This window comes from Aythya marila (genome assembly GCF_965140915.1).
Source record: "Aythya marila genome assembly, chromosome: 3".
Taxonomy (NCBI): Eukaryota; Metazoa; Chordata; class Aves; order Anseriformes; family Anatidae; genus Aythya; species Aythya marila.
In genome coordinates, this window is record NC_139044.1 from 72,015,420 (window position 1) to 72,042,902 (window position 27,483).

The window sequence follows — 27,483 nt, forward strand, 5'->3', positions numbered from 1 at the left end:
CACCTTTTATCAGCAAGAAAGTGCTTTAAGGCCTTTGAAAGGTCTGCTCTTAAATGTTACTTTTGTTTGCCCAGAAGAGGGAGACCAAACAATTTTGTATCTTTATCTTATAACAGAGGTTCCTAAAGAATTACTTCTATTTTTTTTTTTTGGTTAAACTATTTGGAAATTTAATATAGTTTTATTGAAGTGTTTTTGATCACAGGAAAAATGCAAGTTTTACATAAAATAAAGTAGAATGGTGCAAGTAAGGTGCTCTTTGACTACCACACCTCGTTAGGAGGTGTGTGACTGAAAGGGATGTGTATGTGAAATTTAAAAGCAGGCACACAGATGAACTCCCCGAGAAAGGGATTTTAAATCTCCCGATAAACACCAAGGGGACCTTTGGTTGCTGTTGACCCTGAGACACAGGTAAAGTCCAACCAATTCTGAGCAACTGGCAACAAAAAGTAGGGGTTTTCCTGGAAGATCATAAAGGCTCCAGGATGAGAAAGGGGTACTCATGGTTTCATAAGGGCACTCTTAATTGTCTCCTGGATATAATTGAAGTGGTACCGCATAAGACTGTAACTACTTGGATTGTGTAAGCTCAGTAATAGCAGTTAAAAAAAAATAAAATAAAATTGCCAGGGGCTGCAGGTGGTTGATTGCAGATAAACTACAAGTAGATTGTGCTACACAGTATTCTTGGAAAAGGCTGTGTTTTTCTCGGGCACTAGATATAGATATAGCAGAGAGATAACCTGTAGCCGCTATAGGATGCTGCCATACATGTGGTTGGAGTTAAGTTGTGAAATCACCTCAGCTGAAAAACTGTCTGAAAAACTGGCGGACAGAAACAAGTTGCCCACTGGGAAACTTGTTTAAAATTTAAAAGCTTTATGTCTTAACAGAGGCAGGACACAATGGGAAGAGTGCCTCTGCCACCCCCAGCTGCTTCAGGTTAGGTGTTTGATCCAGCTCCTGGCTCCACTCAGGACCACCCAAAAACCAGCCCATGTGTCTGAGAGCGCTGTCCAAACTGCCCTGGGGAGCCTGTCCCAGTGCCTGAGCACCCTCTGGGTGCAGACCCTTTCCCTAACCCCCAGCCTGACCCTCCCCTGTCCCAGCTCCATGCCGTTCCCTCGGGTCCTGTCGCTGTCCCCAGAGAGCAGAGCTCAGCGCCTGCCCCTCCGCTCTCCTGGTGAGGGAGCTGCAGGCCGCCATGAGGCCTCCCCTCGGCCTGCTCTGCCCTGTGCTGAGCACCCCGAGCCCCCTCAGCATCCCCCTTCCCCCTCAGCCTCGGCCGCCATTTTCGGCGGGGCGGGCCGTGCCGTGCCGCGCCTTGCGCTGCGCTGCGTTGCGGGGCGGTTCCGCTGGGCGCTGCCCGCGGTGCGGCGGGGCCGCGGCGGCGATGGGCGGCGCGGAGCGGCCGCAGCCTGCCCGTGCCCATGGCCATGCCCATGGCCGTGCCCATGCCCATGGCCGTGCCCATGTCCGCTTCGCCGCCGGGCCGGGCTCGGCTGCGGGCCCGGAGCTCGCTGAGGTGCCGGCAGCCGGCGGCCGGGAGGGAGCGGCGCTGCGGTGGTGCATCTCCGGGGCGCTGTGCGCTGCCTTCCTGGGGCTGGTGAGCGGGCAGCGGGCAGCGGGAGCGGGGCAGGGGACACCGGGTCCGGGTCCGTGTCCGTGACGCCGGGCGCTGTGTTTCAGGGGATGAGCATCGCGGTGCTGGGGCCCACCTTCCAGAACCTGGCCCAGAACGTGCGCAGGAACGTGTCCGACATCTACTTCGTCTTCGTGGGCCGCTCCCTCGGCTACCTGGGCGGCTCGGTGCTCGGCGGGGTGCTCTTCGACTGCCTCAACGCGCACCTGCTGCTGGGTGAGACCCCCGGGGGTGTGGGGAGACCTCGGGGCGCTGAGCTCGGCCTCCAGCCGCCCCTCGCTGCTGAGGGGCCCCCAGCCCACCCGTCACTGCCCGCTGGTTCATGTAGAGCACATGGGGAACCTGTCCCCTTGATGCCACAGCGCTGAGAAACGGGGATCCGGCTGGCCCCCCACACAGCGCCCTGCCTCGCCAAGCCCCGTCACGCGTTAAAATATTCCCCTGGGTTTGTTTTCGGGTGCTGTACGTGCCCAGGTGTTGCTGCTGCTGCTGCTGTGGGTTTGGGCGTGCTGGTGGCCGGAGGTGTTATAGGGCCAGCAGAAACTTGGGGTTGACCAAAAGGCGCCTTTGCTTTCCGTGACAAAAGTATAAACTATGCCCCTTTCTATCAAATAACATCCTTGGTATAGACCCTCCTGCAACACAGAGCCTTGTGTAGTGTCACCGTATGAGATATATAAAAGAAACAGGTGGAACCGCCTCGGTTTTCAGGCTGGGCATCAGGACGAGGTTCTTCACCGAGAGGGTGGTCGCACACCGGAGCAGGCTCCCCAGGGACGCAGTGCCAGCACCAAGCCTCTCTGAGTTTAAAAAGCGTTTGGGCTGTGTGCTTAGTCACCTGGTCTGAAGTTTTGGGTGGTCCTGTGTGGTGCCAGGAGTTGGACGCGATGATCGCTGTGGGTCCCTTCCAGCTGGGGATATTCGGTGATTCTGTGCTTTTTATGTGCGCGCAGCTGGAATCGGCTGTGGTGGTGTTTTGAGGCACAGTTCTGCAGGGAAAGCTGTGTAAAACTCTTGCCTCTGTTAGAGCTCAGCTGAAGTGTTCATCTTCACATCCCAGATAAAAATATTGAGATTTTGGCTGGAGGACCTTAATCAAATTAGAGCTTATTTAAAGTGGAAAACTTGGTATGCCATCTGTGATTCTGGGAGCTTGCTGCTTGGTTTCTCCCTGTCTATGCAAACATTTAAGGTCTGTAGGAACAGCAGTTTATGATCTTAATGTTTCCTGGGCACATCAAAACTTTCTCCAGTGTTAGGGCCTTGTTCTGATGGAGTTGGGCTGCTCGGCTGCCAGGGCTGCGTTCAATCCAGAAGGCTGATGCTCCCTCCCGAGTCCCATTACCCTCTTGCTCGGGCAGGGGCTCTCAGAGCAGCTGCTGGGGCTCCTCCTTCTCCTTCTCCCTTCCAGATGTTATCACAGAATGGCTTGGGTTGGAAGGGACCTTAAAGCCCATCCAGCTCCAACCCATGGGCAAAGAAAGAAAGAAAGAAAGAAACAACAAAACCCTTCACCTGGGGAGATTCAAGCAGAACTCTGCGTCCCTCGAGGGCAGCTCTTTAATCGCCAGGTTGGGTTGGAGAACATGAGAAGCTCCATTTTCCATCGGTAGTGTTTGAACCAAGTCTTTTCATGTCCCTGTATGCCTGCCTCTGGCTGGCATGAGCAGTCACGTCATGTAGCATCTGTGTCTTTTCCTGTTTTCCCCTCACTGCATTGGTTTGTCTTATTTGCCCTTGCTCTGAGATGTTGTTCAGCTTTATTTGTTCTCCTCCCTGATCGTTATTCCTCTGCTCTGGAGCACTCGTAAAGTGGCTTCCCTTTAACTTCCTGATCTTTTTATATCCAGCGGGGTCAGAGGTGTGTATGTCTGACATCTGAGACGTTGCCTCTCATCTCATCATGGAAATAATACACCTGTGGAAGTCAGCATTAGCTTGAAGCAGTTTAGTATTTGCTTGTTTTCCTGACGTATCGTGGGGTAGGTGTTTGCGAGTAATGCTTGGAAAATCCATTTCATCTCTGGATTCCTCCTGATTTGATAGCATGGCAAAAACCCAGCCTGAGCTACTGAACCGCCTCGTGTTTCCAGCATCGGAGGGCTGCCTCTGAGAGACTGCTGGCTCCTGTAGTTACACCTCCCAGCCGTCAGCTGGTGAAACTCTGCTGCTGTGCAGGTTTTGAGTACACAGGCTGTCGAGGAGGCTTTTAAGCACCAGTCTTCAGGGGAAGCTCTGAAGTGGGCAGCTGAGGATTTGTCAAGAAGCTGCTTTTCAGCTCTCAGCGAGGCAGCAGGGAAGCTGTCCTCGGTACTCCCCATCTTCATCTTTCCCCCTGTGCAGATCAGTAGCCTGTCAGATTTCTTTGAAGCGTGAATTTCAGGTGTTTCACTAGGGTTCTGGATTTTTTCTTCTATGTTTTTTTGTTCCATGTTGGAATTAACCTGAGTTGTTAGTTGCATCTGTCATCATTGATCCTCAAGTATCTGCCACACCAACGATGAAGTTATCTAAGCCTAATACTGTGTACTCAAGGCATTCATTGCAGAATATTTTCCTACAATGGTGACCATCAGCACACAATTTAACTGCTGAAGGTCCCCCCAAACTTCAATAAAAATAAATTCCGTCAGCTGTAAGATATTTTTCAAAACGGCACATGAGCTAGTAGTAGCAACACTAATGCAGTCCAAGAATTGTTGCTAAATTTGTGATGAGACATGTTGTACGTCTACATCTTAAAACATTGCTTATGCGAGAGCAAAATAAAAATGAAAGTCAGCATTTCTGTAGGGAGGGCACTTACTGGCTGAAGGGAATCGCTTTATGGGATTTTACGAGCTCAGCGACTTTTAAGTGGGGCCAAATCTAATAACTGCAGCATTTATTTGTTTGTTTTGTTCTGTTTGTTAACCCCTCCAGCCCTATCCATGCTTGGAACGACGGTCGGCCTTTATGGCATACCCTGGTGTAAGAAATCCCTGCTGCTGACCGTCCTGATGTCAGTCATTGGAGCTTCCATGGGAGTCCTAGACACAGGTAAGTGACCCCTCGGAGCAGTAGTTCCTTCACTGAACTGATTGGGAACTCACAGCTGACAGTTTTCATGAGCTTGACGTACTTCCTTTGACACATCTGAGATTAGAAGAAGGGAGCTGTTTTATCTGGCCAGGATTCCTGCTGGATTATTCTGCTCCTGAGGCTTCAGTGTTGGTGTCCCTGTAACAGACTCGTTTGGTGTTGGTGTCTCTAGCAGATCTGGGGAGATGGGTGTCTCCTGCTGCCTGGGGACGATCAATGTGCATTACAGTGGGCAATTAGGGGCTTAAAGAAAGTGCCATGTGCCCCTTAAATGGTGTTTTTCTTTGAATGTACTCACCTACAGGAAGCTAGGAGGGTTGCTGGTCATTAGTGCTAGTTGCAGATGAGGATCAGAAAACAACCAAAATGTGCCAGTGGTGGAGAGAGCTGGAGTGCCTGCACAAGTGGTGGCGCGGCTGCAAGAGGAGGTGATGCCAGCAGCGTGCCAGCTTCAGAGTCATAGAGCAGCTCAGGCTGGAAGGGACCTCAGCTCACCTCATTCCACCCCCTGCCATGGCAGGGACACCTCCCCCCAGCCCAGGCTGCCCAAAGCCCCATCCAGCCTGGCCTTGAGCACCTCCAGGGATGGGGCACCCACAGCTTCTCTGGGCGGCCTGTGCCAGGGCCTCACCACCCTCTGGGTGAAGAATTTCCTCCTAACATCTGATCTCAATCTCCCTTCTTTTAGTTTAAAGCCATTACCCCTTGCCCTGTCATCATCTGCCCATGTGAAAAGGCCTCACCCCTGGTGATGCAGGTTGGTTTTCTGGGCTGCAAGCACACGCTGCTGGCTCACGCCGAGCCTTCTGTCCAGCAGCACCCCCAAATCCCCCTCTGCAGGGCTGCTCTCTGTTGGCATTGAAGGCAGCCTGTCACAGGATCCAGGAGAGAAAAAAGAGCTGTATTTGTTGTGCTAGGATCCTTGCACTTGGCCCCTGGATTCAGATTTCTCCATATGGCACAGTGCTGTGGCCTTAAGGTAAAAATTTCCTCAGTAGGAGCTGCTTGACAGCCAGGCCTCTGAGACAGGGCAGCCTCCCAGCCTGGGCAGGGGTGGCAGGAGAAACTAAACGAGGCAGCAGGGCACAGCTTAATTAATTTGGAAGAGTATTAGTGGTGAGTGACCGGGGCTGCTGTACTGCAGCACAGGAATTTGATTGCTGCCCTCCTTCTCCTGTGTTCTTCTTGCAGGGTATTTAAAAATCTCTCTCAGATCTGATTTTCTAGCATTATTTTTGATCCAAGGGTGCTGCAGTTTGACCTCTGCAGCAACATTTTTGTAAACCTTCGTGCTTCTGGAGCCACAGCTAACCATTTGAACGCAGGTGGGGTAGTCCCTGCTCGTGAGGTGCGAGCGGTGCTTGGGGTTTCCTGGGATGTGTAATGAGACCTTTGATTCCTGGCACTGTGCGTTGTTGCTTTTAAAACTTACAAAGATGAGAAGCAGTTAGACTGGCTATTTTGGGGAAAAACAAAAAACAAAACCAAACAAACAAACAAAGAAGTGAATACCCTCTGAAATTGCAGCCGGGCATTGAGCTTAAGGTGCAGCATTGCATTAACTACACTTCTGCACCGTGTGCTTGCTAAAATGGGCAGTATTGCAGACGGAATTTATCATACAGAGGATTTTGTTTTCCTTTTTGAACCGGTGCCTGGTTCGAGGCTGGAGTGACCGCGTCCTGCTCTCTCCCATCTGCAGGTGGCAACGTGCTAGCGCTGAACACCTGGGGGCCGGAGGCCGGGCCGCACATGCAGGCTTTGCACTTCAGCTTCGCCATCGGCGCGTTCGTGGCTCCCATCCTGGCTAAGATGGCACTGGGGAGCTCGGAGCCCCGCGACCTGCCCGTGGGTGAGAAGGGAAACCAGTCTGCCCCGAGACCCGTGCCCACGGCCTCGGCCCCGCTGGCGCTGCGGCACCGCCTGGGGGCCGAGTTCCTGTGGTCCTACGTTGTCATCGGGACCTACCTCCTTGTGGTGTCCTTCTTCTTTTTTATCTTGTATTCCAAGAGCGGCTCAGCTCGAGACAAATCAAAGGCCGCCGTGCAGAAGCACAGGGTTGCCAAGCACCACTACGCCCTTATCGTGCTCCTCTTCCTCTTCTTCTTCTGCTACGTGGGGGCGGAGGTCACGTACGGCTCCTACATATTTACCTACGCCAAGGTCTTCGCCGAGATGAACGAAAACGAAGCAGCCGCCCTCAATTCCGTCTTCTGGGGCGCGTTCGCTGCGTGCCGGGGGGTGGCGATCTTCTGTGCCGCCTGCCTCTACCCCGGCACCATGATCCTGCTCAGCCTCCTCGGCTCCGCCGCCGCCGCCTCCTGCTTGGCCTTCCTGGCGCGGCACGCGGCTTCCCTCTGGGCCGGGACGGCGGTGTACGGCGCCTCCATGGCCACCATCTTCCCCAGCGGCATCTCCTGGCTCGAGCAGTACACGGTCATCCAGGGCAAGGCGGCCTCCCTCTTCGTGGTGGGGGCCGCCCTGGGGGAGATGTGCATCCCGGCGGCGGTGGGGTACCTGCAGGGCCACTTCAGCCACGTCCCCGTGGTCATGTACACGGCCCTGGCCACCTCCGCCGTGACGGTGCTGCTGTTCCCCGTCATGTACGGGCTGGCCAAAGCCTCCGGGGAGGGCGAGGCCAAAACGAGGGTGAGCGAGAGCGAGGACCGGAAAGCTCTGCTCTCCAATTCGGGGCTCAACGAGGACGAAGAGGACGAGGAGGACGCGGGGGAGTGGAACGAAGCAGACTTCGAGGTGATCGAAATGAACGATACGCTGAGAAACTCTGTGGTAGACACCTCCCGTAAGGGCCCGGGGGACTCGCCGGCCAAAATCTCCCTCCAGCCACATCCAGACGATGCTTCGGGCGAGGCTCCAGCTGGCAGCTCCCCTGGGAGAAAAACCACGAATACTGACCGGGAGAAGAACGATTAAAGTAAAAACTGTGTGTGTTTTTTTTTTTTTTTCTTTTTTTCCTTTTTAAATGGAAACGCAACTGAGCTGTAGCTGTTCCTGTAGAGTGGCTCGAGGATCTCCTCATCGTGGTGCCGAGCTGCGTGTTTCATCCCTGTGTTTGTCCGCTCCTTTCTCCTCCTCCAGTTTCGGCCCGCAGCGAGGCGTCTCGGAGCGCAGAAGTCCACGAGGATGTGAATGTGGTAACGTGATAAAATTTGTAGGCTATACCGAAAATGTTAAAACACACGAGATGTTTTCTCAATGTCAGGCACGCGTGGAAATAATTTATGCTGTAAAATGAGCTGGCTGGGAAGGAGCTGCTCGGACCACGCAGCTTTTCGGAGGTGGGCGCAGGGTGCGTTTCCGAGCTGCTCGGTCACAAAATGTTCCCATCGGAAAGGAGAGAGATCTGCCATCTGTGGTGCTGAGCTTCTTACCTGGTGAAAGACAATCGTGTTTCTACTGCATTGAAATTTGCGTGCAACGAGCCAGGGAGTCGAGTTAAATTTCAGGTGATGCCTGGCAGCTGTAGAGGCGTCGTCCTGCTGGCAAATTACATGGTTGTCTGGTTCTGCCACTGAGATGAGAAAAAAAATCCAGATTAATTTTTAGGAACTGTGACTTCGGGTCATTTAAAAGTGTCGTGTGGGAAGGGGGGACAAAATGGGTCATATTGATCAGTGGAAGGCTTGGCTCTGATTTAAATGCTTTGAGTTAAATGATGTCGGCAAATCGAAGCTGAAAGTACTTGTGATTGTTGTTATCGTTTTAATTACTGCACTACCCCTGAAATCAAGTTTATGAAGAAGATAAGTGCTGGATTAGATACATTAGTGCTGTATTAGGATTGACATAGGGCCGTGAGATTTTAAGCCAGTTGCTTACTTTGAAGTTGTAATAACTTTTCTGGCTCCCCGTGCCAAGACTTTTACATAGCAATATGTAAAAAAAAAACCAAAAAGAGTGCAAATTTGAAAGTGAGGTGGAATTATTGGTGAGACAATCCCTTCGGGCTGTGTTGTGCCACCGCTTGCCCCAGACCAGGTGGGTCGGTGCCACTCGCCCTTTGTTTCTGTGGGTAGGGACTTGCAGGTAGATTTTTCCTGGAGGAGCAGTTTGGGTTTGTGGATTCGTGGCTGTGAGGGAGGAAGCCCTCAGGAGGAATTGTGTGGGCAGGCACTGCCCTGAAGAACAGAAGCGCAGCAGCTGAGGGCAAAATCTGAAACAGCGCTCTTGCGGTTTATCTACTTGAAAACCAAAATTTGTAAGTTAGTACTTTTTAAAGCTGTATGATCAGAATATGTTTTTTGAAAAAATTGCACTTTTCTTAGCATTTTTTTGCTAAGAACTTTGATTTCCTAACACAAGAAAGAGCTCTAAATGTACAATAGCACAGAATCTTAGATGTTCCGTGTATTTTTAGGTCTATTTTATTCCTTCTCTTGTCCTTTGAGTGTTTGACCTGGAACCTAATGGCTTTTTCCTTTCTTCTAAGAAGTTGATAAGAAGCAGGAATCTACTTGTAGTGAAAACGTTTTTTTTTTTTTTTTTTAAATCCTGAAATCCATGTTAAAGGGCATCCCTGTCCCGCTGCCATAGGTATTTAAGTTCTGTTGCGTATTTGCCAGATTCCTCTTTCCTTTTCCTCGTGCGCATACTTCTGCGGCATCTTTTCCAGTGCAATGCATGAACTTGCACTTTTAAACGCTGGTTTGTTTCACTTGCTATGCAAGGGTTTTCGTTGCTGCTTGGAGGTTTTCTAAATGCTTTTAATTATAGGCCCAAATCCTGTTCTTGCTACAGGTGCCAGTGTTTGATCAACAGGAGTCAGTCTGCATGGCCTTACTCAGTCAGTAAGTCTCTTGTAATAATAATAACTGGCGTGGCAGGGAGAGTGATTCACACGAGTGCAGATTAAGATTAGATTTCTTAAAGTTTGCTTTCTTTTTCCCTCCTGCACTCTGCAATAACTGCTTTGTATTTGGAGCCCAGGGAGTGTTATCTGCTGGTACACTGCTGGTGGGGGAAGAGAGGAGAAATAGCGACTGCTTCCACTCTGCTTTTGGGGGATTTTCTTCCACCCCCACGGAGGTCACAGGTTATCCTTTGGGTTCAGTGCAGGGCACCCAGCAGCGGCTACAGAAATGGCGTGTGGCAGTGCTCCGCTGTAGTAGCCCTCCATCTGCTGTAGCTGACTTGATGTGGAGTCCTAACTATGTTTGCAGAATTGATACAAGACCCCATGAATGTTCTAGCTGGAAAATTTACCGAAATACTAAACCTTTGGCTGTCTTTCTGTCTGAATTAGAAGTAACTGTAATTAGCAGTTTAAAAATGGAGCAGTGGGGACTTCTGGTGGTGGCAATCTTTAGTGATTTTACAAAAGTCATGGTAGTAGAAAAAAAAAAAAAGTGTAAGAAACCCACCTGAAACCAGGAAGATTTTTAAATAATCCCCAGTTCATACAGAACATTTTTGAATGCAGTTTCAAACTGGAATGTCCTGCAGGTAAGATTATTCTCAGGGATAGTTAACAGATGTTGCATAATCAAGTGGTAGAAAACAGAAAATGCAATTAAAGCCCCCCCATTGAGAAATATATAATCTGTGTGTATATAGGCTACGTACTATATATATAGAGATGTGAGTTGTACATATATATTACAACAAATGTAAAAATACTGTTCCAAAAAACAGTTCCTGGCTGACAACACCCACCTAAGGCACTTGAAGTCACGCAGTAAGCATCACTGCTGTTCCCCTTATGAATCCTGAGCGCAGAGCAGAAGGCACAGAGCAGCAGCCTGGAGCACTGAGGTCAGTGCAGCCTTTTACAGAAAGCGAATGGCAAAACCCAGCAGCAGCAGCAGGCTGGCACGGGGCACTTACCTCGGGGTCTTGAGCAGCATCGCATTGGACTGAGACCCAGGAGCCTTTGTCTGGACGACTTCTAAATTGTGAGGTGTCTCTGCCAGGACTTGGAGCCCTCAGTGTCTTAATGCTGGCCTCAGGTGTGAAATGGCACACACCTGCAGAACGCGCTCTCCTTACTCCCTAAATGCAAGGCTTTGAGTGGCGGGGCTGCCCTTCAATGAAAATGAAGTGTTTAACCCAATTTGAGATTACAGCAGCTCTAAGGCGTTTTCAGTGATGAGGCCGGCTCGTAGCAGGTCTCCAGACTTGTTGTTCAAGGCTGCAGCTTTCTTGCTAGTTAATTGGATTTTTGGTGCTCCTCAAGACTTGTTTTAGAATATTAATACTGGTTTTCACGTTTGAATTTCCAACATAAATTACTTCTTGGCATACGTAGTCCTACAGTTCAAGTGAGTCTCTCTTTACAGTGCCTTTTAAGTTAAGGGTAAAATAAGTGTTTAAGCTTTGTGGAGGACCTTCTAAAAGTGTTATGGGCCGAAATTAGTACAGTATAACCTGTATGGCCTTCCTCTTGCCTTGTTTGTGCTAGAAACATCCTAGTGCAGGGGACGAGAGCCGCGGTCAGTGGGTTAGGTATCCGAACTTAACATTTGTATTTTTGTCTATAAAAACAGGAATGGGTTGAAGATGGTCATGTGCACGTTTCCTCCAGTGTTAAAGGTAAAGTCTTAGAGTTAAATGGCACGTAATGTTTTTATTTATCCCTGACTCATCCCCAGATGCTGGACTGTACTGCAGGCACTAAGGCCTCGGTCCTGGCATTTGCACTTTTACTCAGTAAACCACCATACAGTGCTAGAATGCAAGAGCAGGCAAAATTTTGTGCCTTCATGGTGTTTTTTTTTGGATTACTTTGCATAAAAGCTCCTAGCAACCTGCGTATGTTCTGTTCTATATGAGAAGGTTTTATTCTGCTTGTTGTGGGTTACATTGTACTGTACCGCGTGAAATTTAATGGACTGACTCGTATCTTGAATGTAATAAATTCGTAACTGGAGGAGGCACTCAGGTTCCTTTTATGTAAATAAAGTTTTGTTCTATTTTTAAAAGCTACTCTGGACTTCTGAATTTAAAACGTACTCCTGGTTAGACTAATGGAAAACAACTGGAAATGTTTCTCTTCCTGTTCGGAGAAGGCCTCCAGGCATTGATACCATGGCTTCAGATCACAAAGTTTAGGCTGGAAACCGAATTGTGAATTCTACTCTCAGCAGTCTCACTTACATTGCTCTTCATGTGCATAACGAGGGAGAGAAAGGTGTCTGCAGCTGGGCATTACAAAGAAGAAGTGTGTAGATTTTTACCATATCATTTTATTCAACTTTAATATGGTTTCCATTATTAACTTCTAAAACAAAATGATTTCCAGTTTAGAAAACAATGCACTGACCACATAATTCCTTTTCCATTTTATACAGTTATACAAATATTCTAAATACACATTTTGTCAAGATGGTGGCAAATAAGATTTAACTGTACAGTACATAAGGAAAGAAAATATTTTAAGCATATTTAGAAGCAATAGAAATGTCTATACAAAACAAGCAAAAATGGAATAAAATTTTATATTTAAAGTATTGCAACAGTCCCACAGGTTTGTAACAAAAATGTCTTTGCACAGTTCCTCACAATGCCCCATTAATAGCTAAAGCAAGACAGCAATTTTTAGAAAATAATGTTTCAAAATGCTACACATGATACTACTGTTTGCACAGTCTGATCAAAATAACAATCTACTTGGAATCAAGCAAAACTTAGGAGGAGATATACCAACCAACTTTAAAATTATCTGTATAAAAGTCATTGCACATTATTTTACTCAGTTGTTTGAAAAGTAAAAAAGTGTATTTACAAAATATTTCGCAGACAAAATTATAAAGTGAATGGATAATATATAATAACACGTCTTGATACTGACAGTTCAAGAACACACACTAATGGTTTTATCGTTTCAAGAGGTTTTCAGTGCTCCTTCCTCCAGGAAGTAAACTTGACTTCTACTTTGAAATGGATTTACAAGATGTTACACGTAGCTATTTCAACATCAGCATTATAAAACAGTATGTTAGAAACATGAAAGAAAGAAGGAATTTGTACATCTTAAAAAGTGAGCTATTCATAGATCAACAAATGTACTTATTTATTTTTTTTTAATTTAGTTAGGATAAGTGTTCATTATTCTTCAGATAACAAACCCAACAGTTAAAATGGAAATCCTGGACTAGATGAGTTGAAAAAGCACCATGCACAATAGTCTTAGTGTGGTAAACACTGAAAAAAAATAGCACCTGGAATCCTGTAACAGATCGTTTAAAACTGGTCAAGTAGCTGGCGAAGATACGGTGCCTTTGATAATTCTCTGCTCACTCTGGAGAGCTTGAAAAGCACGGGACAGTTCAGGGAGACACACTGGATCTGTCGGTCGAAGCAGCCTGTACAGTTCTTGCATATCTGGATCGCACAGGGAAAAAGCAAATCAGATTATTTTAAACTTATGCAAGGCTACAAGACTACCACATCCTTGCTGTTTTAGCAGCACAACAGGCAGAGCCCTGCAGGCAGCCAGCACCAAGCTTTTGCTGAGCACAGAGGCTGCAGGCAGCTCTCTCCTGCCCCTGCCCAGCAGTTTGTTTCGGTGCTAGCGCCTGGCAGGCAGAAACCTCCTGCTGTGACCTGGGCACGGGTCAGCAGCCTGGCCGCACAGCTGGGTTTTCACTTCTACTCATAGCTGGTGGCACTTGGGAAAACACGCGATGTAGCTGAGTGGATTCAGGTGGGGCAGTGTGGGATACTCCTGGCAATCCTACCCTGTAGAAAAGTTTCCTAGTGGCAACACAAAGCTGCTATTCTGCAGTTACTTGCTGTGCAGGAAAGAGACTTCATTAATAAGCTGCTCCTATTTCAAGATAAGCTTCAATTAGAGCTTTTACTTTCCAGGTCAGAGTCAATCAATCCCAAGACCTAAATAGGAAGGCAGGTCCGACTGTTCTCTTTGTTCATGGAACCGCTCATTAATGTCGCCAACGCTGCCTGAAAGTATTTTTAACGTGAGATACTTGATTGAATAAAATAGCAGCAGGCAGAGTTTTTCCAAAGGTGTTTTTGGAAAACACAATCTGATTAGTTTTCAAGAGACCTCCCCTGCTTTGCTATTTTATTTTTTAACCTTTTCAGTACCTGCCATCCCCAACAGCTTTTCCCAAAAACTCGGTGGTTTGCTTCCCATCCACACCTGTGTTTTATAACACAAGAATTTGGAGCCTTCCTACCATTTGCATCGTTTGAGCAAGAGGTCGAAGTCGTATCAACGAACTCCCTTCCTCTGCTTTTAAAATCAGTTCCTGCCTTTCTTTCCTTGTGAGAATCCTTTGGACCAGCAGCCCCCAGCCAGGCCTGCAGCAGGACTCGGTTGCTGCAGACCAGAAACTCGGGCAGGAGCTGCAGAGGAGCAGCCCCTCAGCCAGGCGGCACACGCTGTGCTGACACCAGCCCCTGCTGACCTTTAGGAACGGGATTTAAACTGGGTTTGTTCTAGGACTGTAACCACCAGCAGAGCCTCAGAAATTACAGCCTCTTCTGGTTCATTTGGAAGAGGCTGGGGCTGGTCTGAAACCATGGGGCCAAACTACATAATACTCAGGACACTTTCAACGTTCAGTTTGTGTCTTGTGAACAAGTCTGTGGCCCTATTCTAGGACAGCGAATTTTTAAGCCAAGTTTTAAAATACCACCAGTGGCATTAAACTGATACATGGGTTTTCTGCTGGCTCTGGATTGTGGATGATCTAGGAGGGCCAAGAATTTGCGCCATGAGGCACATGTAGATCGGGACACACGCTCCTACTGACAGGCTGAGTCACCAAACACCGACTAAAGCTGGATCCCAGCCCTTGCTGCCCTGGCACACGTTGCACTGACAAGAGAGCAAAACCCCTGGTCCTTTGGCGGGGCCGGACCAATCCGCCCAGTTTTAATTTATTCCAGAACAAAAGCAATGTAAAAGGGCGAGCGCACCACAGGAAAACACATCGCCTTCCTTTCCTGTCATTTACAATGCAGATGAGAGCCGCTAGTGCAAAATACAGCAAGAAAATAGAAGTCCACATCTTAGTAATGTGGTATTTATGAATCGAGAATTAAAATGGTTTTCTAGGAACAGAGCCCCATAGGAATATGGCTAATTAATGCCCAGATTACGGGAACATTTATATCCCTGCAATTCAGGCAAGTAATCAAAATGGTTCATGCGCGAGTGCTAAAAATGATTTCAACAATAACAACAAAAATAAACCCAAATATTAATTTTAAACTACTGCAGTACAAAAATTAGGTGAGGGCATACTGAAAGGGGAAGCAGAGTGCTTTGCTATAACGCATTAGGGAGCACAGTCAGCTGCCCTCTTAATTGACTTCTAGCTCAAGGGAAAAAAAAAAAAAACAGCTTGAAATATTTGTAGCAAGAGGAAAGGTAACAAAAAAACCCAAACTAGAACATATCCACATTATGCACGCAGATAAATATTTTGTTCTGAGACAAGCTTTTTTTTTTGTTACTGGAACATCACCAGTTGTTTTATAACAAAAGCTGATTTTTTCAACATATTTTACAACTCTTCATCAACACTTATGAAAAGGAACCTAAAAAACCGTGCAAGATATTCTTAAAAATCAAAAAAAGGAAGAAAAGGAAAAAAGCATCTTTTGTTCAGCTCCTCTCCGCCCCCTTTGGCTTCAGTTTTATGCAACGCTAAGGAGAGTAACAGCTGCTGCGCTGCCTTCAGCGGCAACGGGAAAAGCAAACAAGTTCTAACACATTTAACACCAGGGCTGCACTTCCTATTTCTGTTGAGGGTGTTCAGTAACACGCTGCTTTGAAATTTCAGCCTCTGTCTGTGGCTGACAGACATCTGACAATGCTTTAATCATACCTTGACCAGCTGTTCCTGCTTACGCTCCAGCTCTCGGATTTCTTGGTTGAGAATCACTGCCACATGCTGTGGCTGGCTTCTGCATTTATTACAGATCCCGTACTGGGTCAGTTCATCACACACGGGACAGTGTAAGGTCGTGAAATACTGTGAGATTGTGCCTTTGCGTCCTTCCAGCTCACTGCGGGCAGTGGAGGCAGTTTTTTGGATCTGTTTGACAGAAAGTAAGAGGTAAGGAACTTTGAAGAGAGCAGCTTGTGTTGTTCCTAGATTACGCAGGCATTTTTATGGAGTACGGAAGCGTAACGTAGCCTGTGGGGCACGGGCCCATATGCAAATTATGAAGGTGGATTGCAGCACTCTGAGGAGCGCCTGCCCACACACTGTGACCTATTTCACAAGGAAGCTCACCAGAAGGGAGAAACAGAGTGACACTGCAGAAATCCTAAATCATGGGGTAAATTCCTGAGCTCATCTCAAACCCCGCTTCCTGCAGTTGTTCATCTGTGTGCTGAGCTGCTGCTCCACATGCCCTGCTGCAGCTCCGGTGGCTGCAGTTTTGGAAACAACCAGTTTAAAACTTCTGGTGATTCTTAAGAAAGTGTTCCTGCTGCTTTGGCATTACCACATTTCTTAGGAAGAGGATCCTCAGAACATCTTGGAAAAACAAGAGTTCCAACACTGACCGTACAGAATTTAAATTAAGTACAGCCTGACAGATCAACCTTGAACAGAAGGATCAGAAGGAAAAATTGACTTGCTAAATGAAAAACTCACACAAGATCTAAGAATCAAGCCTGCATGTTTAGGCACGAAACCACTGCCTTGTAAAAAAACTGACCTGCTCTGTTACCTCCCACAAGCCTCGTCCTGTGAAAAGCCACGATAAAACCAAGCGCTGCGTGGATGCGCTGCACACGTCATCTGTTTGTTCCCAAACGCACTTACCCGTGGCAGTTCGTGGTACCAGCTGAAGACGTCGATGCCGATCAGCGAGAAGACCCGGGCCAGCGGTGGCAGAATTTGTTTGGTGATGTAGTAGGTGGCGTTCAGCCGCAGGTTGGGATCCTGCAGGACCTCGATGGGCCGTCGCACCAGCTGGATCAGGGGCAGTCCAGGCATGCCATACACGATGACATAGGGCACTCGCTCCCCGACTCGAGGTTCAGAGCGACGGTCATAGGCAAGCATTCTCCTGTTCAAAAAACACCTTTTACAATGCACCCAGAGACAAATTGCAAGCGAGCAAAGTAACTGTGAAACTTCCCCATCTGGTGATATTTCGTAGCTCTGCAGAAGGCTGAAGTTGGTGTCTATTAGGGAGCACAGGACCAAGTTGACTTATTTGTGATCTGTCTCAGGATCAGACCCAAGTTTTAGAGCCTGGAACATGAACACTAAAGACACCTCCTCTTTCAGGTCGCTTGGATTTGCATGCTGGTTGCTTTCTAGCTATCACTCCCTCAAAGAAACACATTTATAAAGAGCATTAAATGAGCTCAGGCACACGGAAAGCAAAGGACTACGCATTTAGAAGGAGGAATTAATCCAGGCGAGGAATTTTATGTATTTTAAAAGCTTGGCTTAATTTGAAGATATATTAAGCAAGGTAAAACTGGCAAAATGTACCAGTTCCCATTACTTATTATGCTATCTAAGTTACTTTTTAAGAAATGAAAAATTATGCCTGGTAATGTGTTTCACAGCACTGAGAGATATTAGTATTACATTTTTTTTTTTTTTTTAACTCTAACATATGCAATATATCTATGAGTGATGAGCAACGTTTTTGCTGCTCATCAAGCCCCTTTACAAAAACAAAAGCATTGGTAGCAGCAGAGGACACGTCACGATACAGTCATGACATGTCTCAACAAGAGACCTTACTCTTGAACGTGCCTGGCTTTTTCCAGGAACAAGGAATGGCTTTCCAGGACTGCCTGATACCTGATCTCTCTTCACACACAGAAGACGGGCAGGGTCAACTGCTGCAATAGTACCTGAAGGAGACACCTCACTGCCACCTGGAACTTGCCAGGACAAGGGTTAAGGGGAAAATCTATGATCAGCACTTCTTAATTTTATTACCTGGTGATTTCCAGGGCTGGTACACAGGATCCGGGTCTGTAAGCAGAGCTCCCTCTGTACTCCTTTGCAAAGATGAAATCTTGTATGCTGGCTTTTCCTTCCAGTAACTTCATGCACTGATTCTGAACGTACTGTTTGATCTGACTTATGTCACGTGTTTCAAATAGCAGCTTGATAGAGCACTCAAGTATCTTTACAACCAAAGGAGAAAAGTTTATTTTTAACTCAAAAATCAGTAATTCCAAATAATTCAGTTAAATTATATGCAAGTATTAATACACCATTTAGGAAAAGTCTACGTTGTGAACTAGGATGTTAATATGACAACAGGTTGCCCTCTCTTCCACTCAAAGACATTCATAAACATGTCACTGAACAACTTTTTCTCAGGTTGACACAAACATGAGCCTGCAATTCACAGATTTTCTTCTCACACTAGTTCTTTTTGTAAGGAAGGAGTTAGACATTTCTGAGAGTAATTTACATTTATAAATACAAGGATTAAGAAGAATATGCCTGGGACACTGGACAATACCAAAGATAGCAATGCAATCCCAATGTCAATCAGTTAGCTCCCTGAAATTTCGCATCTTTTATGACATAACCATACTCAGATGCTGATATTGCTTCAGCAATTACAGAGGTTTTTCAGAGTACGACACATTATTTTTCCCCTGTCATTTAAGATGTTTTATTACAACTTTCTGACTGCCTCAACAAACAAAAAAATTGGGATTAAAAAATAAGAATGGAAGTAAATCGGAAGTGGTTACCCTTCTTACTGGGATAAATTTGTTTTGACTTAAGAACAAGAAATTTTTCTTTTTAAAATCCCAATACACAGCTTAACATAAACAGACAATTTTATTTTAAATGAATTATCAGCTGAACTTGATTTCTGTAAGTGAGTCATTTAGCAAACAGCCTTTGGGGAAAAGTCTGCCTCACTCATCTTGGAATTTAACTTACTTCCCTGTAAAGTGAATTGGATCAAGGATGGTCTTCTAGAGAACTTACATGGAACTGAGGGTTTTTATGTTTTTTTTTTTTTAGGGGCCAAAATATAGTAATTGTTAAGGTGTAAACTGCAAAACCTTGTAATGCTGCACAAGTCCTTCAATTTGTTTTCCAAACTACTCATACCAGAAAGACAAAGTCTCAGACAGTTAACAAAGACTAGAAACCCTGAGAAAAGATAAAAATGCAATGAAATAACTGGATACTGTGATTTTGTTCAGAAAGAATGCATGAGTGTCTTACCTTGGAAACAGCAGGACAGGAGTCCCTTCGGACGGTCTCTATGCCTTTTGCATCAAATACTGGGTCCTTCTGGTCCAGTGTTTCATACATGTAACCCACGTACCTCTTCTTAGTTTGCAGGACACATGGCAAGTAAACCTGGAACGGTTAAGAAGAACATAGCCCAGTCTGACATTTGTATTTGTTGACAGTAGTGAATATAAGGTGGTTCTGAACACAGAGGGTTTGAGGGGTTCGGTGGTGTTCCAGATGCTCTATCTTTAAGGCTGTGTATAGTATGCACTTTACTCTTCCTGTCTTAGGAGGCCTCCCGAGGAAAAAACCTCAGTATTTTGACCTACAAGTGAATAAGGGCACTTGAAGTGAAGCACTTGGACACCTGCTCAAGCGTATCTTTACAGCTAGTAATTTTTCTGACTAATTACTCCTTCAGCTTAATGACGTGGGATTACCTCAAAGAAATGGGAAGGGTCTCTGTGTATCAGTCAGCGAGGAAAGGTTGCTGTGCCTTCCGCAGGTATTCTGACTTTTCTTGTTAATATTTTTCTACTGTATTTTCACTGAAAAATGGCAATTTGCTTATGAATTCTGATTGAACCTCTTGAATCAGGTAAGTACTTTTAAAATCTCTACAGCATCTGAACTAATTACTAGTGACTTTCCAAGGATAAAATTCCACGAAAATCAGTAGCACATTGCCTTGCTCTTCTATGGCTTGCAATCATTAGTGCTTCTTTCAAAAGCCTGCTGAATGAATGTGTATGATTTTTCATTTTATATGTATACGCCTCACATGGACATATCCTGAAGTGTGCTAAAGCTGACTGAAGAATAAACATCTGGCTGGGAATTAGTGTACTGGAATCACTTCAAGGGACGGTGTACATTTTCACTACCAAGTTGCCCACATTTGTTTGGTAGCATGCATATAATATCAAACTGAGGGAGACACTTCCAAAACTTGATGAGAAGGGAATTTCAAATTGCCTGGTGCTGCCAGGGTAACAAGCCGCCAGGCATCCAGATGTGAAAAAGGGAAGGTTTCTTTTTGTGCTGCAGAATGCACCACTCCTCTGACAGGGTCGCTACAGCATTAAGAAGGAGCTGGCAACATACACACGGAAACAGTATGGTGCACGACTGCTGTATATCATTACACCAGGTTAATGTGCAGAAAAATCTTTTATCTTCACATTGTTCTTAGGATAACAACACTTTCACTCAACACACTTGCAGTAAAACATCCTCCTTTTACCTTTTCAAACTTCAGTTTAACAGGTTTGGGGTTTGTTGCTGTTACAGCTTCGGCAATTTCTTGACCAATCTTGAAAGACTGCTCCTTAGTTGCTCCTTTCAAGAGTACAAACATGCTGCAAGAAATCAGACATAGGAAATAAGAACAAATCTGTTCAGCACAGTTCCTGAAGCTTTTAAGCTATAGCATCCTGGTGGCAAGGCAAAGACGCAAGTTGTTAACAATTCTGTTCCTTGCCCTCATTTTGAAAAGCCAAAAAATCTGAGAAAATTCAGTGTTCAGTCTGAGATCAGGAGTGCCAAAGGCATGATGAATGCTGGAGTTCTCTTGTAGGCAGGGACTGTGACGGCTCCAGGCACTGCAAAACTTCTGGGTTCTCAGGAGAGAACTGCAGAGAGCTCTGGGTACGCTGTTTGTTTTCACTACGGCCAGCAAGAGGATTTTGCTTCCTTCTCCCAGCAGTAATTTTTTAGCATGTCTGAAACTACTATGAATTCAGTATCTTTGACATTTCAAGTCTTTCATCAAATTTGGCTGAAATCATTCACCGGATTCACAAGTCATTACAGAGGAACAACCAGCTAAGCTGTTTCCCATGGTAGAGAAATGATCCAAATCTAGCACCAGAGATGGATAAGCCTACAGCATGGCCATCATTTGGAAGACTGATGGACTAAGAAAGGGGAATTACTTATATAATGTATTTCATGCAGCATATCTTTGCATACTTTGGTGGCTGCTTCTGAACTGATCTGCTTACGAAACTTAGAAGAATGCCTTCCTCTGAGCATCAACATGTGATACAAAATATATTATAAATCACTCTGTTTTCCAAAATAAAAATGGCATCAGAAACAGGCACAAAAATGCTCATTCAATAAAGGTGACTTGTATTGATTCACACCTGAAAAAACGTGTTTATTTTTCCTCTCCTTCCTGTTCCATAAAATTTACAACAGAAAGAAAATCTTCTAAGTGCTTTCTAAGTGTACTAAAAGAAACTCCAGGAAAATGAACATTCTTTACTTTGCATCATTCTGCAAGACAGTAAGCAACATCCCAAAGAGAGTTCGTCTACTTTTTCCAGTATCATAAATCTTGTTGAGACAACAGAAACAAATACATATGAAAAACTATTAAGATTTTAAAACATTGTAAGGAACGGTCTGCGAGTTACCTGTCAGTATCACCATAGACGACGTGAGCACCCCATTTTTTGGTATCATTCACCAGTTTTATAGCACGCTCCAATGTTTCTCTGGCTTTGTGGACAATGCTATCACCAAGCTGCAATGTCAAAGAGAAATTGAAAAGCTTTATTTTACTGCTGAAACCACTACTAGCTCTTGGTAAATGCTGGTAACTTGGCTTGATCTGTTTATGAAAATTATTATATTGAGATCATGTGATGTATTTTATCGTTTAGAAGAATATAATAAAAATTAAAAAGGTTGCTTACGTCACCCTAAAATAGCAGGAATTAAAGGAAGAATGATCAAATTACTACCAAAGAAATGAAAATAAAATTTAGTTTAAACTTCTTTAGGCACATGAAAAGTATAAGGAGCAAGAGAAGATTGCTTAGGATTGTTCTCTCCAGTTCTTGGATTCTGCTGATTCCTCCTGGTATAACAAGTATCAAAGAGCTACAATGTTCGAGTTTATTTCCAGCATTAGAACTGTAATGCAATCTACCTTTGGAGAGATTTCTACAGAAATGCCAACTGCAAATGTGTTTTTTACTAGGAAAAAGAAGATTTTTTAAGGACAACAAAAACAGTACTACAGATAAACAGCTTTTATGATGGTACTTTGATTAAATGTTTCAATTAATAATACTGTGTTATCTTACTATGTTTTAATAATTGTGTCTTTCCCACAGTTTTTCTGTGTTGTCATCTGCAACCCTTACCTCAATGCATGGCATTCTTCCAGAAAAATTAGCAGCAGTGTAACCATATGTAAAATTAGCTATATATTTAAGACCCAACTGCCGAGCTTCAAGCATTCGAGTTATAGCCTTGTCATGCTTGTAAGCCTTCATTGACTGTTTCACCATTATCCTAGTCTTCAAGATTTCTTCTAGCATTCTTGGCAGCACACCTTTTCTTACCGAAGGCTGCCGTAAAGGGAACAAAGAAAAAAAAAGTGTTAAAAAGCCCAACCTAAACAGTTAAGAGTAAGGAAAACCTAGAACGATTAGATAATCACCGATAAGATGAATAATTAGCAAGATGCTCCAGGCACCAATGGTTTGGCTCGTCATGGAAATATTACAAGCAACACAAAATATATGCAAAGCTCTTAAGGGCAGGGTTAATAGCTTTTTGTTGTTTTCATCAGCCCTGCTAATGTAATGTTTAGAAAACCTTATTAACTAAAATGGGACTTCAATAGTTAACTCACTCTATTAAATCTCAAAGTGCTAAAAGGTAAAGGAAAATTATCTTTTAAAAATTCTGCAAGCCTTCTTTACCTAGAATTTTGTTTTACATTAAATATACATATACTGATGACTGGCTAATTATTTGTATGTGCTCCAGGCCATATTTATTAATTTCATTATATAACAGCCAGCAGTACACACAGCATAAAATGAGAACAATAAAAAGCAAGTCAGGGAGTTTCATCTCCCAAACCACGACTCTTTGTCTAGGAAAGCATTGTGCTTTTCAAGCAGGAGAAGAATGAAGTGTTACACGCAGATAATTACTGTTTGATCCCCAAACTGCACAAGTAAAATGCAGTTTAATTATAGATGAAATAAGCCTTTGGTATAAATGAAAGCATGAAGATGACATTTTGTTTTTTGAACTGTCAGAAGTTCAGCATGCTGACAAATATCAACAAACACTGGGAAATGAGAGCCTGAGCCTCCCCCCTCTTCTGTCTGCTCTTAATGCAGCAAAATATGAACTACAACATCAATTTGATCTTAAGCTAGACAACCAACAGGAAGTAAAAATGCCTGTCACAGAGCACTAATGTCATTACCTTGACAAAAGCCACTCCACTGGGTGACACTGTGATATCATGCCTAATCTGGTAAAGCAAGTCAGGAGGTACTCTCAGAGATGTGCAGCCAAATTTGAATGCATCGTATCTAATAGAGAGAAAATTAAATATGAAGATGATTCGTTCATTTACAGCCCAACGAAGCAAAAGCATCAACTCACATTAAAATGCTCATAATGCCAGCAAGGACAGAATGACAAGGTACACATCTCAGGTATAAACAAACACACCATCATTTACATTTCTTAGCAACATGCAAAACACTCTAGGAGGAAAGTAGCAATATATGTCTAAATTCCACGCAGTGTAATTTACCTGCCCTGTGTTAATACATTATTTCCAAATGCTGAGTTAGTGGAAGCCTCTAATTGGACCCTAATCCTGTATGCAAACCATGCATGTTTACCAAGTAACATGCTGCATGTATTTTCTTCCTACGACTTCAGAATTTCCAGTCAGAAACTTGATAGCCTGCTGGTGACACCTAGTAATCACTGCATGCATCTTCCCATTCTTCCAAATATTGTTTTTATAAAGGTAATTATAATGAGAAATGATTTTGATTTATTTATTTTTTTCAACTAACAGATTTACTGTTAATCCCAATAAATGTGCTACATAAAATAATTGTACTTTTTCATTTTGAGTAGTTAAGACAAGAGTGAACTGCAACTCTTAAAAGGGGACAAGAATTTATGAAGAATTAATTAGAATATAGAATTAATTCAAGAATTAATACTAGTCCAGTTTTGAAAATACAGTAGATTTATGTTTCAATTTATTTTGAAGCAACATTAAAAACTAGCATCGACACAGCAATGCAACATGTGTACACACATGCACATGCACACAAATTACTATTATTATTTTAACAGAACAGAGCCTAATTCTGCCATCAAAAAGCACATATTGATGTGCATGTGTATGTGTGTATACACACATGCACACACCCCCATGGTTGATCTTTACCATCTCATAACAGAAAACGGTGCTATTCATACATATCCCTAATTTCCAATGACAGCCAAGGGTTCTCAATATCTTACAAAGCATGCTGAAGTCTCTACCGAATCAAAGTTTTGAAGAAAAAGAAAAACAACTTACTTTCCTAAGTTTTCAACATGTCCCAGGCAGGTTGAAAAACAGTAGTTGTACGCTATCACAATGGAAGGATATAACGACTGGAAGTCTAATACAAGAACTGCGTTGCTGTAGAAGCGGGATTCTGGCTCCATTATTAAGGGAACACATTGAGGGGCTTTCATCTGAGCTCGCTGCTGGATACTGGGTGTCACAGGAATATAATTCATTGGCTTTGCAACACGTAGCATCATGGACTCCACACGATACTGCAAAACAGATTGGATATTGTCATTACAACTATAATTTCAAAAATGTAGAACAGATATGGATGTATTAAAATTACATAAATATGCACTTAGATTTCCTGAATTTAAAGTACAAATAGTTTTCCCAAATAAAAAACTATACTCTTATTTTTAACATATGTTTCCTATCACACTTGGAACTTTTCCTTGTGTTTCCTCAGCATTTAGCCCTAACCTTAAAAAACAAAGTACTTCTGATTTGTATCTACAGGAAAACAAACAAACAAACAAACATCCAGCTCAAGGTAGAAATTAAAAATCCAGCAGTCTACCAAAATATTATACAACAATGCTACAGTCAGTGAATGAGCATTTGCTAATTTTAATTTTTGTTAGACTTACAGAACAGTTTTTAAAAAAGATATACTGTACAGTTGGTTTGCTTACCATTTTCCATAGGAGTTTGCACAGAGATTTTGTTCAAGAAAACAGAAAAATGACAAGCAAGCTGTGTAAGTTAGTAATTGTACTTCCAAGTTTGTGACTGTGCAAGGTAACTACAATATACTTGGCAGCAAGAGAACCAAGGGAAGAATATGTCAGCCCACTTCTGAAGTCATTTTTTGCATTTAAAGTTTTGTTCTAGGTACCATGATTTCTCCCACATGATGCCACAAATACTACAGGAAGGATAAAATATCAGAAAGTTTAAGTACTTTTACCTTGTTCAAGATATCACAAAATGTCATCTACGGAGGCTGCCACATTAGAATTATCTCTAATCATTTATATATTATTACAATGTTATAGTAAGGCTTTGAAAGCACTAATAGCCAGGTACTCACATTATTGTATGTATTTACAATAATAATAATAATAAAAAACAGCTGAAAATTAAGTATATAAACGTCAAAGGACTGAAAATCCTCATTTGCCAAGGAACAATCCTACATAATCCTAAAATCCTCTGCTTTGTCAGCAACTAGATAACTCTTCAAAAGCCCTCTGCCTGCTGCTGCCTTCCTTGTGCACGTTTATCCAGTGATGAGCTGGTCATGGAGCAGAACTGTGCAAAAACTATTTTTTTTTTCTATTTTTCAGCAAGTTCTTCAACCATCTGACTAATAGCCTATATGCCTATGACCACCTTATGTTAGACTTGATTAGTCTGCTATAGAATATCCAAAATAGCTTAACAAAAGAAAAGAAAATCGCCTTTAGAACAGTCTTGTAAAACTTAATGAAAGAAAAATTTTGAAAAGAAAAACTTTAAAATAACTGAAATCCTTTCTTAGTCCAGAAATCCTTTCTAACATCTCTGTTTCAGATAAGGAGAAAAGGAGCATCTTCCTAAGATGCAGTGATTGTTCTTTGGAGTGAAAAAAGTATTATCTGAGGTAACTTGGAGTTGTTGCAACTGCCATTTCTGTGATCTAGAAAGTTTCAATGATAAAAAAAAAGTGCACAGAAGGAAAGAGAAAAGAACAGTCAGGATTGAAAATGCTGCATGTTTCTGTTGCTCACTCCCACTCACAGCCATTTGAGAAAATGACAGGCAGAACAGTCTTCACAGGCTGTAATCATGATAGTTTAAGCGTATCTATGCTGGCGGTAAGCCAGCCTACCCTTCCTGTCCCTAACTGTGCGTTTCTCTTCCCTTGTGGTACTTTTTTGATAGTGGGGTAAGCCAGTTCAGGGAGCTGAACCGGTGAAAAGCCCTTTCTCCTCACCTCCAGCTCCCCACCAGTAAAAGAAAAATCAAAACAAAATAAGGCCAAGATAGCTTTGTACCAGCAAAAACCTCTACGGGGTTGAGAGATGACACAGGCAGTTGTAGTCTCAGAAAGTAAGTGGCAACATTTTAAAACTGGCTTTATTAATTTTGTTTTTTTTTTTAAATCGTTAAGGCACTGACATTCTTATTTCTGGCTGGCTTAAGACAATGTTGGTCTGTTTAGGACATTAATTTTTAAGTTGTCTTTCTCTTGATAGAATTTGGCAAAGTAATCAAATCCTGGTCAGCTAGCTGAATGTCTATTAAAAGCAGAATGATGGTAGGAAAGAATTATGGTAGGAAAGGAAAGACAACAGAAGCAAACGTGAATAAAAGTAATTATCTCCTCAATTCAGGTGCTGTTCAAGGCTCATATGAAGTCATGAAAACAGCTTAGTTAGCCTCATCAACCAGAACCTGGGCAAGAAAAGCCTTTGTAATTAACGAAAACTCCTAGGGTCGCAAAGAAAGAGAAGGGTAAATCTGTCCTGCTCACTTTTCTTCTGATGCTAGTGTGAAGTTAACAGAACCGTGCATCTTGCATGACACATGTACTTAATAAAGCCAGAGCCACTTTTGTCTCATCAAATCTTGCCCAGTGGTCTGCTTCTCAGGAAATGTCTTTTATAACATACTCAGTGTAGCTTTGCCTGCCATGGAAGAAAATCATCTCACCTTGTGATTATAAACATAGTTGATTAAATTTCTTAATGTTTTATAAAGTGTTCATTTTCAGACTCATATAAGTGTGAAAAATATCAACCCAAAATGAAAATTTGGTGCTCTCAAAGTCATTAGAGAAGACTCAGTGTAGTAGTTGTATTTGGGGCAGTCTTAACTATTTTTAACAGCTACTTTTAATCTCTGGAGACTATTACTGTATTTGAATTGCCTTTCTTTACGTTTCAATTTCTTGTTGTACAAAACATTCCTCCGACCTTATGAAAATACATACGCTGACTCTGAAAATATTGAAGAACTAAAACGTTTTGGAATGACTATTTTGCTTTTGTGAAGTGTAAGGTAAACTAAATCTTACCTGGGAGCCTCTTGTTAATACATGTAAGAACTGAATGCCAAAAAGTCTTGCCATTTCACTTGTTCTGTCAATCAAATCCAGTTTTTCTAATAACTGGAGGTTCCCATGGACCCGGCTAACATAATGATCAACCATTTTCCATCTGTGAAAGTGAACACCTTGTTATAAACAATCAGGACAA

At 43.6% G+C, this 27,483-nt stretch overlaps 2 protein-coding genes across 6 annotated transcripts in view; one reads left to right on the forward strand and one right to left on the reverse strand.

Annotated features, from left to right (window-relative positions):
* Positions 1–1,440: 1,440 nt before the first annotated feature.
* On the forward strand, positions 1,441–11,668 carry MFSD4B (major facilitator superfamily domain containing 4B). Of its 3 annotated transcripts, XM_082757231.1 has the most exons (5): positions 1,482–1,609; positions 1,693–1,861; positions 4,568–4,684; positions 6,429–7,661; positions 7,745–11,668. In XM_082757231.1, the coding sequence occupies exons 2-4, from the start codon at positions 1,696–1,698 to the stop codon at positions 7,658–7,660; spliced, it is 1,515 nt and encodes a 504-aa protein (XP_082613357.1). In that variant the 5' UTR covers positions 1,482–1,609; positions 1,693–1,695; the 3' UTR covers position 7,661; positions 7,745–11,668. The 3 variants fall into 3 exon arrangements, with proteins under 3 accessions (XP_082613359.1, XP_082613357.1, XP_082613358.1); XM_082757233.1 differs by having other exon boundaries at positions 1,441–1,609; positions 6,429–11,668; XM_082757232.1 differs by lacking the exons at positions 1,482–1,609; positions 1,693–1,861 and adding an exon at positions 2,258–2,541 and having other exon boundaries at positions 6,429–11,668.
* Positions 11,669–11,861: 193 nt separating this feature from the next.
* The window catches only part of REV3L (REV3 like, DNA directed polymerase zeta catalytic subunit), a 116,863-nt gene continuing 101,241 nt past the window's right edge, over positions 11,862–27,483 (reverse strand). For all 3 annotated transcript variants that reach the window (XM_082757234.1, XM_082757235.1, XM_082757236.1), the window contains 11 exons: positions 27,303–27,444; positions 24,266–24,510; positions 23,141–23,249; positions 22,059–22,265; positions 21,324–21,433; positions 20,147–20,261; positions 18,892–19,029; positions 17,632–17,822; positions 16,492–16,738; positions 15,544–15,753; positions 11,862–13,066 (listed from right to left, as the gene is read on the reverse strand). In XM_082757234.1, coding sequence (XP_082613360.1) covers positions 12,926–13,066; positions 15,544–15,753; positions 16,492–16,738; positions 17,632–17,822; positions 18,892–19,029; positions 20,147–20,261; positions 21,324–21,433; positions 22,059–22,265; positions 23,141–23,249; positions 24,266–24,510; positions 27,303–27,444 — 1,855 coding nt within the window. In that variant the 3' untranslated portion in view covers positions 11,862–12,925. The remainder of the gene's footprint in view (positions 13,067–15,543; positions 15,754–16,491; positions 16,739–17,631; positions 17,823–18,891; positions 19,030–20,146; positions 20,262–21,323; positions 21,434–22,058; positions 22,266–23,140; positions 23,250–24,265; positions 24,511–27,302; positions 27,445–27,483) is intronic.

What these genes read in the sequence shown, in the direction of transcription:
- MFSD4B (XM_082757233.1), top strand. Translation starts at nt 1,696, where the DNA reads ATGAGCATCGCGGTGCTGGGGCCCACCTTCCAGAACCTGGCCCAGAAC. An exon ending in CAACGCGCACCTGCTGCTGG is followed by an intron (nt 1,862 to 4,567) that starts GTGAGACCCCCG and finishes TAACCCCTCCAG; the next exon opens with CCCTATCCATGCTTGGAACG. An exon ending in CATGGGAGTCCTAGACACAG is followed by an intron (nt 4,685 to 6,428) that starts GTAAGTGACCCC and finishes TCCCATCTGCAG; the next exon opens with GTGGCAACGTGCTAGCGCTG.